This window comes from Hypomesus nipponensis, chromosome 17 (assembly GCF_054491055.1).
Source record: "Hypomesus nipponensis isolate SF chromosome 17, ASM5449105v1, whole genome shotgun sequence".
NCBI classification, from domain to species: domain Eukaryota; kingdom Metazoa; phylum Chordata; class Actinopteri; order Osmeriformes; family Osmeridae; genus Hypomesus; species Hypomesus nipponensis.
Window position 1 is genome coordinate 19,713,417 of NC_140377.1, and position 14,532 is coordinate 19,727,948.

A 14,532-nucleotide genomic window follows, 5' to 3' on the forward strand; every position below is an offset into this window, starting at 1 on the left:
CTCTTCCTCCTTCTCTCTCTCACCCTCTCTCCTTGAGGGTTTAGGTTGGTTGAGGGGCAGTTCTATGGGCGTATGTGAAGCCCTCTGTGACATGCTTGCGTGTAAAAAGGGCTATACAAATAAATTTGATTTGACTCTCTCTCTGCCTATCTCTCTGTCTCTCTTCAGCTGGTGGATGCTCTTAAAGAGCAGGAGGAGATCAACTTCCGTCTGAGGCAGTACATGGACAAGATCATACTGGCCATCCTGGATCACAACCCCTCCATCCTGGAGATTAAGAGTTAGACACAAACACACACCGCACACACTCAAACACACCTTAATGCGTTTAAAACACACCATCCACAACACACCACGACCCACACTGGACCCACAGCGGCCCCACGGGCCGGGTTGTGGAACTGCAGTTGCAGTTCCAACACAAAGCAGACTCTCATAGGACAGGGTTTACAGTTCACAAATGTAATTTGTTGATCAATCTGTCAATCACTGTTCACAGTAAAAGCCCCTTTATCTGTTTACCCTTTTTGTTACCATATGATGGAAAAAATGATACATTACCACTGAGATGTATGATGGCAGGATAATGTGTTGGAAGATGACACACAAAAAAAAGACAAAATGTTCATTTGAAGTTCTGTAGACTACACACTACCTCTGGGTTGGCTAAAGTCAGTATTATTGTCCAATAAAGTATTATATTATTATTTATTCCCACAAAATGTGACTTTAGAAGACAAGTGTGTGATTGGGCAGCCTACCATTTACAGACATGGTTAATACGGGGGTTTCAAATTCCTCTTTGTGACGAGAGATGAGTAAGATTACAAACATGAGGGTTATTGGTGATTTCCACTTTGGGTTTGCATGGTGTTCTGATGGTGGGGTGTCATGTTATGGAAACAGTTTTGTCCTGGCCAAAGTTCAGAAAAGCCTTTTCGAGTTGGTCACGTTGCTTGATGGTATTGGCCATATTTCTGGGATGGGGTTTGGCTTTGTGAGTACCTAGAGCAGGTCACCATGTGGGGGCTGATGTAGGAAGTAGGTTTCTGAATGCAAAATACACACGTATGTGGATAGCCCAAAGCCGGAGACATAGAGGTGTTTAGGGGACCATTGTTAAGAAAGATCAGAGCTCAGTGACAGTGTGGCGGGGACCATGGGTGTATGCGAACACTGTGGAGTGGCTTCATATTTTGTTGTGCTTGTGATGCACAGTGACCTATTGGGAACGGTTAAGGCTGGTTGTGTGACTTGTTTATAATGACTTGACTAAAAGGTGATTGAAGCTTGGTTCCTTGTGAGTGTAGTGAACACCAGAACCGCCTTGCACTCTTGGGCCATGTGTAGTTACAGCATAAAAACTGGTCAAGGTGAACTTGGAATATAATGCTAATGGAGGATAACAAATTTGAGACAAAAAAAGTTATTTTGAGGACAGCATTAGAACCTGTTAAGAACATGCATAGAGAGAAATGTTTATTTTTCATACAATATCTGCTATAATGGATTTTTTGTGGAGCTCTGTGTTTATGCATACTCATTGTCAATATTTGGGATTTCATATCTTCGACAGAGCAGATCATGGCTGAGTCTGTTTACAGTCAGGACGCTTCCTTCCCTCATCTCCTTCCATCACAACACACTTGTCGAGAGATGTTGTCATGTTTAAAGGGCACTTCAGAGACAAAGACAAGTCAAATAATTAAGACTGCTACATTAGGAGTTTCCACTGAAATTCCTGTCATCTCCTTCTCTGTCTGTGACTCCATAAGAGACACAAACCTGTCTTTAACAAACACCATGAAATGGATAATAGCTGTGACAAAAACCACAAGATGTAGTGTATAGTGGTTAGGGTTGAAGGTCATTGTCAAGGGTATATAGCTCCTTTGTAAAGGTCATGAATGTACATCACTTCATACATTGTCTTGTAGATTTCACATAGCTAGCCACGACTTCAGGTGCATCACAGCATATGATCTATGATTGTGTCGCTATAGCTAAGAAGCAGCGAATAGTGAGTTGCTGTACACACACACACACACACACACACACAGTTTTGTCCCTCACACAACCATTTGTGCAATGAAGCAAAACTAGTTATGAGTAACTATTTTGTATTGTTTCTTTCTTTGCATGTGTTAATGGTGTCCTTGGTTTGTGCCTTTGTACAATAGATGTCTGACACACACAAACATCTGTTTTTTCTGGCCACTTTGATTTTGTCTATCGATGTGAGTGAGCTTTCTAACACATTGTAGCATCTTTTTTTCCTACATTGTAAATGTTGTACAGAATCTAGTTACTATTTGTATTTATGTGCCACTCATCAAACTTACTGAAGAAAAAGGCTGTCTTTTATACAGTTTTATGATGAAAAAGAGCAAAATATATATATATATAAATCTAGAGATTATATGTGTGACCTGGAAATGTATAGCACACTAAAATGATGTTGTCATAGCTACTGTATGTACTTGGGTTAGTCCTCAACTTCTAACAGTTGTCTATAACTCTGAGAAGAGCAGAGACTCAGTTTAGCCCTAGGACTTGAACAGTCTTTAGACACAAGATGTAGTGAGACGTAGTCACCTCGCACTAAGATCACTGATGTTATTTTCTTTGCTCATGTACTGGTCCTACAGTGAGTGATATGTTGTACAAACTTGAACATGTAAATAAAAATCAATTTGCTTTGGCATGACCAAGTATAAGTGTATGACTCATTACCTCTTCTTGTGCAGACTACTCTCTGTATAAAGCAGCGAGTGCAGCCAAAAGATTGAAGCGGCTTAACTGTGGATAATCGATCTGAAAAGGAGAATGGGGTCTAGCTCGAATTTGGATGCATCCCTTCATTCATATGATGATTGAATGTACTTTTCGGTGTTGGATTTGTTGAGGTAGGCAGGTATCCTGAACAATCATTTTGCATCTGTTCAGTAATCAACATGAAGCTGAGGAGCAATCAGGGACAAAGGTTTAGATGAGTTTTCCCACCCTGGCAACCTTGGGGAACACTAAGACACCTTGTTCATGTGTGAAGTAGACGTTAAAAAAAAATTATAATCACATTTGGTAGAGTGTACCACAGGTTCTGTCAACACCCGCCTTCGTTCAAGTCCTTGTGCACACCAAGTCCCTCAAGCTTAGGCCCTCCACAGTAACTGTGTGGATGTCATAGTGGTCAGCAGATGCTCATAGTCACAGTGGGCAAGTGTAGATAGAGAGGCAGTACTGCATGTATATCAGGACATGAGGAGGATACAGAGTAGAAAGGGATGGGAAAAAAAAGGGTTTGGAAATGTACAGGGATCAGTACAACATGGAAGTTAGTGGATTCTCAGAGGACACGAGACATTCCTCAAGGATCAATTAAGAGACGAAAGATAATATAGTAAAATAGCGTTCAGACCAAGTTTAAAATGTATAGCTGTAAATACATGTGCATCCATGCTTATCGGTGTCTGTGTAAATGAATGATGGCAATGACGCTATTGGAAATTAGCTGAACGCCCACCGTAAACTGTAACATTAGTAGCATTCGGACGAGAAACCTTTCTCTTTAAGGGGGTAGGAGAAGGGTGTAGTACCGTGTTTAGTCTGTTGGCACTGTGGTACAACTGGACAAGACACACCTATCAGATCTGTTCTGACAAAAGGAGTTGCTGGCATCCAAAAAACTGGCAAAATTCATTCTGGACTGGGTTGAGGGAAAAGCGAATCAAGACATCCAATTCATCTTTACTCCTTCATTTAGGCAGATCGACTTGCTGACATAGGAAAACTACAGTTTGGTCGACCCCCACTAGAGTCCCTCAAATGTCAGAGCTGCTGTGATGTCACAGAATCAACATCAGTGGATGTGTTGCTCACAAACCTCATCAAGGGGAAACTGCTCTCCTCTGGATAACCTCCCGACCGGAAAGAGCAGCCAATCAGATCCCATCTGATTATCTTGATCTGGTGAAAGAGGTACAAGGGGTTACATGACCCACAGAAGGAGGAGTCCTTCATGAAGAGAATCAGTGATGTGAAGTAAGTAAGTAAGTAAGACATTATTTATAAAGCACATTTCATACAGGAATTGCAGCTCAAGGTGCTTTACATAAAATCAACAAAAACAATAATACAAGTGATAAAAGTAATAGATCTAAAACATATAACAACCCAGACAAGCCGCACTCTACAATACAATAATTCAACAAACATTTATAAAATGTAACACATAAGCAATAGTGCAAGTCAAACACAAGCCTCAATCTTTGCGGGAATGCAAAGCAAATCTGTTAAAACAATAATATAACTACTACCAGTTGTAAGGCCCTTCTGAGATAAAAATGTGTTAAATGCTTTGGTAAAAAGGTAGGTTTTAAGCTGTCTTTTAAAAATGTCTAGCGTATTTGCTTCTCTGATATTTATGGGTAATTTATTCCATAGTTTTGGGGCATAATTGGCAAAGGCAGCATCACCAATCTTCTTATGGCTGCTTCCGGCGACCTCTAATAGGCCTGCATTTGATGATCGCAGTGTTCTAGCTGGTGTGTAGTTTATAAAAGAGTTAGCAATGTAGCTAGGTCCTTGTCCGTGTAGAGCTTTGTATGTGAGGAATAGGACCTTAAAGTCAATTCTGAAGGTAACAGGGAGCCAGTGTAAAGTAGCTAGGACAGGACTAATGTGTTTTCTCCTTTTAGTTTTGGTTAATAATCTAGCTGCAGAATTTTGAATGAGCTGTAGTCTTTCAGTGTTTTTTTTTGGGAAGACCAGCGAAAAGTGCGTTACAGTAGTCCAGCCGGCTGGATGTAAAAGCATGAATTAACTTCTCTGCATCATTTTGGTCTATGAATGGTCGTACCTTTGCTATATTCCTCAGGTGAAAGAAAGCAGTTTTGGTCACTTTATTAATGTGGGAGTTGAAATTCAAATCTGAGTCCAGGATTACACCGAGACTTGTCACCTCTGGTTTAAGCCAGGGGGTTAAACTTCCTAGATTCTTAGTAAGCATCTCTCTTTTGGATTTGGGGCCACATAGTAGGACTTCAGTTTTGTCTTCATTTAATTTAAGAAAGTTAGCATTCATCCATTTGTTTATTGCCAACAGGTAATGGAATTGATGGCCGTTGCATCGTTGGGTTAAGTGGATATATACAGTTGTGTGTCGTCCGCATAGCTATGGAAATTCAAGTTATGTTCTCTGATTATGTCACCGAGTGGTAACATATAAAGAGAGAAAAGTAATGGACCTAGGCAGCTTCCTTGAGCAACCCCGTAGCAGTTCTCATGTTTCTTAGACCTATGGTCTCCTAAACTAACATAAAACTTCCTTCCTGTGATATATGATTTCATCCGGTTCAATACACTATCCGTGAACCCAATAAGCTTTTCCAGTCTATTGATTAGGATGTTGTGATCAATGGTATCAAATGCTGCACTGAGATCGAAAAGGATAAGGATAGAGACTTTATTTGCATCAGAGTTTAGTCTGAGGTCGCTAATTATTTTGGTGAGAGCATTTTCAGTACTGTGATATTTCTTGAAACCTGACTGCGAGACTTCCAGAATGTTATTTTCTTAAAGAAAATAATTTAGTTGGACTGAAAATATCTTTTCCGGTACTTTACTAATAAATGGAAGGTTTGATATTGGTCTGTAATTTGCAAGTAGACTGTTATCCAATTTGGGTTTCTTTAATAGGGGCTTTACAACAGCTGTTTTGAAGGCATCTGGGAAGACGCCAGTTCTAAGGGATGTGTTTATAATCTCTAGCACCGGACCTGAGACACTGTCAAACACATCGCTTAAAGAATGTTGTGGGTATAGGATCAATATCTGAGGTTGTGGAGTTAGATTCACTGACAATTTTTGAAAGTTCACTAAGTGTGATACAGGTAAATGTGCTCATGGTTATGTTGCAGAATCTACTGATGTCAGTTTCGACCCCACTATTACTAGTACTAGCTCTGATCAAGTTATTTTGTTCTTGAAGAACAAAGCAAGCTCTTCACATTTAACTGCTGAGGATGGCGGGGGGGTAGGGACAGTGTTTAGCAGCTGGTCAATGGTGGAGAAAAGAACTCTGGAGTTTCTGGCATTTTCTGTAATAAAGTTGGAAAAATATTCTCTCCTCGCTAGACGGATGGTTTGGTTGTAGGTGGTTAGTGTATCTTTATAGATATTGTAGTGGATAGTGATCTTTGTTTACCTCCATTTTCTCTCTGCTGCACGGCATTTTCTTTTCGTTTCACTAACATTTTTATTTCTCAGCCATGGGGAGGTTCTGCTTGTGGACTTCTTTTTGGTTTTCAGTGGTGCAACAGTCTAACACAGATAATAGTGCATCATTGAGGTTTTCTACCATTTCATTCAGAGAGCAATCGTGATTAGTTGGTTCATATAGAGCAAATTGTTCCGAAAATTTCATCATAGCTGTATCGTCTAAATATCTTCTTTGGACTAAGAATTATTTTGTGGTTTTTGTTGGGATAATTTTCACATTAAAAAGTATACAGTGATGGTCTGAGAGGGGTAGATCAGTTATTGAGATATTATTGATATTTAGTCCAGTTGTTATCACTAGATCTAGTGTGTTTCCGTGCCGGTGTGTTGGGTCTGTTATGTGTTGAGTTAGATTGAGACTGTCTAGGAGATTTAAGAGCTCAATAGTTCTTGGGTCGGCTTTTTTATTTACTTGGATATTTAAGTGTCCGTTTAAAACTACTTTGTCATATCTAGTGACACATAGTGATAATAGTTCAGAGAATTCTTGTGTGAATATTGGCGAGTGCTTGGGTGGCCGATATATAATGACAAAAAGTATTGATTCGGTTTTGAGCTCTATAGCAAGATATTCATATGAGGTGAATTCACCTAGCTCAGTGATTTTGAACAATAGTTCAGAAGAGAAGATAGCTGCGACTCTTCCACCTTTTTTGGATTTCCTAGAAACTTGGTGGAAGCTGTAATCTGGCGGACATGCTGCTATCAAAGTTGCTGTTGCCGTGTCGTTGTTTAGCCAGGTTTCTGTTAAACAGATGCAGTCTAATTTGTTTTCTTTGACCAGATCATTAACTAGAAATGTTTTGTTATTTAGTGATCTAACATTTAGAAGGGCCTGCTTCATCTGTGGGGTATTAACAGATAAAACAGGGGTTGATAAATCTGTTTGAAGAATATGGATAGTTCTGTGACTTCTAACACTAGTTTCAGGTTTGTAACCATGCATATTACCATGCCATTTTCTATTTGTGATGATGACCGGTATGTCTAATGAAATAGCATGGTGGCTGTCCTAGCGTAGCTTTTCATTGGGAAAGTCTATGTCACTGAGCTGTTCCATCATAAGGGAATTCCTCTGGGGGGTGCAGATCAGTGCAGGGCCCATGTCCTTGCAGGAGGCTGTTTGAACGTTCTGTTCTGTTCCATGGGAGGTTGTTTGGAATGTGTCAGTCAGCTTAGACACAACAGGGATAGGGGGAGCAACTTGATTTGTGGTCAGGAGCACGTGACTGATGTTTGCTGTTAGTAGTTGAGATCCTCTACGGTTTGGGTGGAGTCCGTCAGCTTGAAAACGGTCTGCACAGTTCCAGAACACATTGAAATTATCGATAAATCTCAGTTTGTGTGCCAGACAGACAGATGCCAACCATGTGTTGAAAGATAGTAGTCGACTGAAGGCTTCTTTTCCTCTTCGAAAGCATGCAATTGGTCCACTGATGAATACATCTTGATATCTGTTGAGTGTGTTCAGTAGCTGGGTGAAATGTTTAAGTATCTCAGTGCCAGTTTTCTTGTGTAGGATATCAAATGAGCCAGTGTGGATGATAATCTTAGGGTTGTTTGGTTTATTGTTGAGGATTGTTTGTACCTCTGACGACAGTTCCTCGACAGATGTGTTGCTGAGACAAATATTTTCTGTCTTTGCCAGTTTAACATGTGCTGTCATGGCATCTCCAATCAAGATAGTGGCCATATGTGGTGTTGTGTTTGCATTTCTAACGTTTGCCTTATTTGTAGCTGTGGAGCCAGTTCTTATCTTATTTGGGTTAGCAATGATAGGTCCTTGTGCCAGACCAAGGTTAGCCACTGTGTCAGTGCTAGCAATAGATTCTATAGTGCTAGCAGCGTTAGCTCCTCTAAGAGCTGATGGGCTGTGGATAGTCTTAGCATACCTTGGATCTTTATAATCCTGTGATATTGTTGTCTGATTAGACTTGATAGGGGGTCGAACAGCGCCCCGAGAGGGGTTTGGAGTGAAATGGGGGACTCCCGGTCGCAGCAGACGATGATGTGTTGGATTTGCATGTGTGTAGTAGCTACCATCATGGTGTGTCTGCAATCCGGGCTCTTCATATTGGTTAGCTGCGTGGCTAGCACTCCTGTGCCTCTTCGCCTTGGATTCCACACACAAGGGAGAGAAAGTTCCCAGTGGTTCAAATCTGTTTCTGAGTGGGACAGGAGGAGAGGTGATGCGGGAAGTGTTTCTGCCTCGCTTTTTTGTCTTTTTATCCTTGGCGCCAGGTGAACCAGGCCAAAAGAATCTTCTCCCACATCAAGTCATCCAGGAGCCTCTACATCATGTGCTACATACCAGTTTTCTTTTGGATTTCTGCAACAGTTCTAGAGAAGATGGATAGAGGAGGTGGAGAAATTCCAAAGACCCTGACTCAAATGTGCTCTCAGTTTGTCATTGTAGAGGGCAAACAGAAGAATGTGAAGTTTCATGAGAAGACTGAGACAGAGCCTCACTGGGACATGGAAAATAAGCAGATGAATTAATCTTTGGGGAAAACTGGCTCACGATCATCTGTAAAGGGGATACTTGGTGTTCTACGAGAAAGACCTGGGGGGTATTCCAGAATAGCCTGGCTCTGCTCTCCTACGTACTTCCGCTCAATTTGGATTTTGTTTCTGTACTCGGTCAGGCCATTTGGTATGTAAGTCAGATTTTGCAGGTTGATTTTCTACTGGCGAATCAGCGACCAGAGGGAGTGGCTGAGAACAATGACATTGATGTTGTGCGCCAGTTTGTGTTGTAGTTCCGTAATGGCGGCCGAGAAAGATGCGAGGGAAGCCATTCGGTCCGTTGTGACAACACTGCCGAATATCTATAAGCTAAAGCCGGAGCAAGAACAAGTTTTGCTGAGTTTTGTTGGTGGCCATGATGTTGTGGCCCTCCTCCCCACGGGGTTCGGGAACAGTTTGATTTTCCAGCTACGGCAGCTAGCTCTGTTACAGTAGTGGTGAAGGAATTGGCTAAGGCGAACACTAGCTATTGGTTTTGGCAGATCAGAGTGGCTCTGGGCAGATCCATTTTGTTTTTAACTTCAACAGAGTACCCGCCTACAAGGAAGTCTACGCTTGTCAATGGAGCGAGGCCAGACTCTCTGTATAAATCAAATTTACAAGAGTCTGGTTAGGACCAGGCTAATTCCTGGTAGCGGGTTTAGTGAAAACTTGTTTTCACTAAACCCAGTTGTTTAACCCTGAAAAGAGGCTTACTCCAAGGATTCCGTTCCAGAAAGAGAGTTAACAAAACCTTTTGCTAAGTTTCCATGGTAACTTACTCTGTGAAACTAACCATGGTAACCTGCTCGCTAGAAGGTTTTCCATGCCAAACTCTGCGTATCTACCTATCCCCTCCCACTTTCTGTGGGATTCTGCTAGCGTTGGCAGACATGGGATATCCTTTCCTGGTTCAGCCGAGCGATCTCGAACAAAATTTCATTTGCTTAGTTATACGCCGGGGAGACAATATTAAGACTGCGATTTGATGTGCTTTAATTCCCTGATGAATACCTAAGTTAATGTTCCGTTTCCTGTCACAATTTGTAATTTATTTTAGCAACATTCTAAGCCCTTGGGCCTTCATCGCTAATGTTACACTCAGTCAGAACTGACTAAATGCTTTTTTGCACTGAAATAAAGACAAATAATTGAAATTGTATTTGGTATATGGTCTTCTTCATTGCCCACAAATAGAAATCTAATTAGTATTTTTATAGGCTATTGTTCCTACAATTTACATGATTCACCATGTAGCCTACTGTCCTGTAACGGGTGTTTCAGCAAATCTATTTCAAGATTGCAGGGGGTCAATATTGGCTAATCAACCGAAACTAATTCCCCTATGGTTTGAATGAAGATGGGAAACTGAACAGTGTATTAACATTAACCAAATAATGCCAGTAGGCTACAAATGAAATTACAGTTATTTGACTATGGGTTATATCAGAGCAAGAATGGTCCAATTGGGTTAAATTATATAATAATTTAATCATATTGCAAATGAATTAAATCAATGAAGGTTAACTCTTACCTACTCTACCATGATTATTGAACAGAGATAGAAAGCAAGAGGTGAGGAAGGAGGAGTAGGACAAGCCAGAGATGAGGAGGTCTCGGGAGATCAAGAATCCACAGAACAATGCTTCACAATTCCTTTTATACCCATGAACAACTAAAATCACAGCACAATCTTGACCCTTACTTATCAACATGACTAGACATCAAGTTGAGACTCCATCCAGTAACTCCATATTTTACCATATGAGAGGTAGGGGCAGGTTGATAGCCTTACAAGACCAGCCTTTCTTCAAGTACACTATCTCTTGGTCAAAGTAGAAATTCAAAAAATTCAACAGCCAAGTGGCAGAAGAAGGTGTACAGCTTTGTGCACCTGTCCATCCAGGGTTTTTTGGCGGCTCTGTATGTGTCCCTGTTGTTCAACAATGACAATGTGGATCTGATGGCTGACCCACGAGCAAGTGCACATAAAACCCATCCCAACTACAAAGCTGTTGACAGGGCCTTGCAAAGTGAGAGTGGACACTAGGACCTTTTACTCAGCTACCTCCTGGGTCTCTCGCTGGTGTCCAATCAGGTTCGCTTTCAAGGCCTTCTTACACAGACAAGACACATCTCACAACGAGGAAACAGTCATATATCAAGAAAAAGATCCAAAAGAATCCCTCTCCAGAGAGATGCATGAACCTGTTCCATTGTCTGAATGAACTGAATGACCATTCTTTAATAGAGGAGTTGCAACACTACCTGGTGTCAGGAATTATCACCCGACACTACCTTCTGCCTGAACAGTGGTCAGCTCTGGCCTGTGTGTTGCTGACCTCTGACGAGGATCTGGATGTGTTTGACATGAAGAAATACTCCAGATCAGAGGAAGGGGCTCCAGAGGCAGCTGCCAGTGGTCAAAGCCTCCAGAACAGCTCTGTATGTACTAGGACATTTGAACTTATCATAGGAGATAAATAAATTAACATTTAAACGGTTTGATCTGTCTGCCATTGCTAAGATATTGTCCTGTCAAGACATGAAAACCAACGACTGATGTCTTACTTTTTTGGGGGGGTTGTCCTCGTTTTTGACCCCTTGTCCTCCTTTTTGGACCCAAGTGTCCTCCTTTTCAGGGTCATGCTTCTGGTCACCCTATAGATGGGGGAGCTGCTGACTAGCTTTCTGAATTAGCAAAAGTAGCAGCTTTTAAAGTGAATACCATGGTGTTGTTTCTGTTAACTGGTACAGCAAGAAAACTTACTTTTGATATAGCTAATACTAAATAGTTGTTTTCTGCAAGCTAGTTCACTCGTGTAACGTCCATGTGTAGTCCTCCGGTTGCCATGGATACTGCAAACAAACTTTTGGTAAAGAATCATAAACGTCATCAACACAGGGGTTTTCTGATGCCGTTTGGTTTGAAGTCGTTTTGTCTGAGCCTTGGGCTCTGTTCGAAAACGTAGACAGCTGTCTTACTCCTTAATGTCTTACTAGACAGGGGGGTAACGAGACAGCTCTCTTCGGGGTAAGGTATCTTAAAAACTGTTGTTTTCGAACAGCCTATAAAGACAGGATGTACGTCATTGCGCTGCGTGTACTTAAGTGCTCGCACTAGCGCGCTTTGTCAGACGGCAGTCAATTGCGTTGAGTTTATTGTCACACTAAGTCAAGTTAAGCCGTATTTAAACTTGTGTTAGATATAGGCTCAATAGCTCATAACATTTGTGTTTGTATTTCACTCATTTGATAGGATTATGATAAAACGCAGCAACTAGCTAGTGTCTGCACTGCACGGCGAAGCTAGCTACTGTACGTTATCGAAAAGTCGGAGCAAATTTACAAATTAGGAGTGTCATCAATAAAATAAGTACATTTTCAGCAACTACACTGCCCACTTCTCGATACATTTTTATTCAGAAGCTGATTTACAAGTACCGTTTAGCTGAAATATGAATTGTAAAAACGTAGAGCAATGGCGGTCAAAGGATTCTGTTTAACTTGTTGCTCACGGTAACCCCGCGCACAGAGTTATGGGTAATACGTGCCGCCATTAAGACAGCAAGGCAGCTCATATGCTCTCTTAAAAATGACCGTTATGTGACGTATTTCAAGGTATGTTATTAGACAGGAAGAGAAGATTTAAGACATTTTGAACAGACCTCGCTGTCTTAAAAGGAAGGAAGGAAGGACGCATTTTAAGAGTTTTCGAACAGAGCCTGAGGATGTTGGAGTTTGTAGTATCCATGGCAACCGAAGGACTACACATGGGTTTACGTTACACGAGTGAACTAGCTTGCAGAAAACAACTATTTTGTAATAGCTATATCAAAAGTAATTTTTCTTGCTGTACCAGTTAACAGAAACAACACCATGGTATTCACTTTAAAAGCTGCTACTTTAGCTAATTCAGAAAGCTAGTCAGCAGCTCCCCCATCTAGCTAACTTTGATAACAAAAAATCTGACAACTATAGTTTGAGGGCGTTTTGTCTGAAAAAAAATTGCGTTTGGTTTGAGAGCGTTTTGTCTGAGAAGATGGCGTTTGGTTTGAGGGCGTTTTGTCTGAGAACGATGGCGTTTGGTTTAAGAGCGTCTGAGAATGACAGGTTTTTCTGACAGCGTTAAGTTTGAGGACGTTTTGTCTGAGAATGAAGCTGTTTGGTCTGAGACTTGACGCGTTTGAGTCTGAGGATGTCCTAAAATGAACACCGTAACGGTGCTGTTTTATGCCCTCTGACAGATCCTCTGAAATGTTCCGGGAAAAAACACTAGCTTTTCTCCTTTTATGGTATGCTCATTAATATTTAGATAAGCTGCGCGCTGATTGGTTGGCTATCAACGAGTGAAGCTGGGAACAAAAAAGCAACATGGCCAACAGCAGCACTCGCTGAAACACCGAAGTTGGAGACTTGAAATAATAACGCGCAAATAAATCTATTGTGTCTACACAACAGTTTGACTATATATCATTGAAGCAAACTGGATTGACTTAGGTGGGTAGAAAGTTAGGCTACAGCTTAGCAACCAAACCATATCGTGATTCTACACGGCTTCAGTTAGCTAGCTAGGCTAGCTCTAGATATCTTGCTGTAAAATAACATGACAAAGATCTGGACAAACTTGCATCGTAAATTGTAGATTTTCATTTCACAGGTTATTTATTTGAATGAAACACAGTCAGGAACATGAATCAACGTTAGCCCCATTGCCAATAAACTAGGCTTAATTATCACACATTCTACCTATGCTCTTGCGTTAACTTAGCCTGACGTTGTCATACTCATAGTTCTAGACAGAATATGAGTCTGAGAAGTCTCCGTTGGGCTTTGACTACGGGGCGTGTTTCAAATGAGCCTGGAAAACAAATGCCTCTTCGCTCAATTGGATAGACCTACAATCAATCAGAGCAACGTAACATGTTGTTTGTTCAAAACGAATTCAACTTAAGCGCTCTTTTGTGACGTGGGTGATTACGTAACCGTTGATCATCTGTCCATCATCGTATAAAGCCCGCCCTGGCAATTTCATTGGTACGCCCAGATTCTGGTTTTCTGTAGTTGTTCCCCAATACGAGACCAGAGAATGTCTAATATAGAGAGAACTGCCACTCTCTGGAAACTTCCGGGTTCTGAACTGGTTGAAATTCCATGTGAGGGCGCTAACGAGCGAGTGCAGAATGAACGGAGGTCTATGGAGCGGTACCCCTCAAAATCACCTTTTCTCAGGATATAATTTTTTGTCCAGTAATTTGAATTCTGAATTCGAAAGGGGAGGCCAAAAAAATACACACTGCCGGGTTTTAGATTTTTTGAAAGTTGCCTTTCTGTTCTAAAAAGCTTTTGAAAATGTAATTGACGTCATACACATCGTACGACCAGAGCTACTGCTTGACGGCAAGCTCTGGTCACTTACTGACAACGCAGCTGACAGGTTCTCCCTGTCAATACACATGCTACAAAGAGTTTTGGCTTGCTAATGTTGTTGCTAATGTTGCTTATGCTCTGACATTCTGATTCCGCTTCGGATGCCATCAAGCGGGAGCTCTGGTCGTATCAGTCCTTCACTAACCAATCAGCATTCATTAGCAGAATGCTAGCGTGTTATGGGCAACAACGACTCACCATGTAAGAAATCAAAAGGACATGAGTACTCGTTCATTCAACTTTCGACCTATAATCCATGTTGAACATGCACAAACTACAATCAAATCGGAGATTTTTCAACGACAATCAGGCGAAAGA

General features: G+C 41.3%; 1 protein-coding gene across 4 annotated transcripts in view; it reads left to right on the forward strand.

Moving 5' to 3' along the window:
- Window positions 1–2,717, forward strand: part of rab11fip4a (RAB11 family interacting protein 4 (class II) a) — a 31,957-nt gene extending 29,240 nt beyond the window's left edge. For all 4 annotated transcript variants that reach the window (XM_084678539.1, XM_084678543.1, XM_084678542.1 and 1 more), the window contains one exon: window positions 169–2,717. In XM_084678539.1, the coding sequence (XP_084534665.1) occupies window positions 169–285 (117 nt within the window). In that variant the 3' untranslated portion in view covers window positions 286–2,717. The remainder of the gene's footprint in view (window positions 1–168) is intronic.
- Window positions 2,718–14,532: the final 11,815 nt, after the last annotated feature.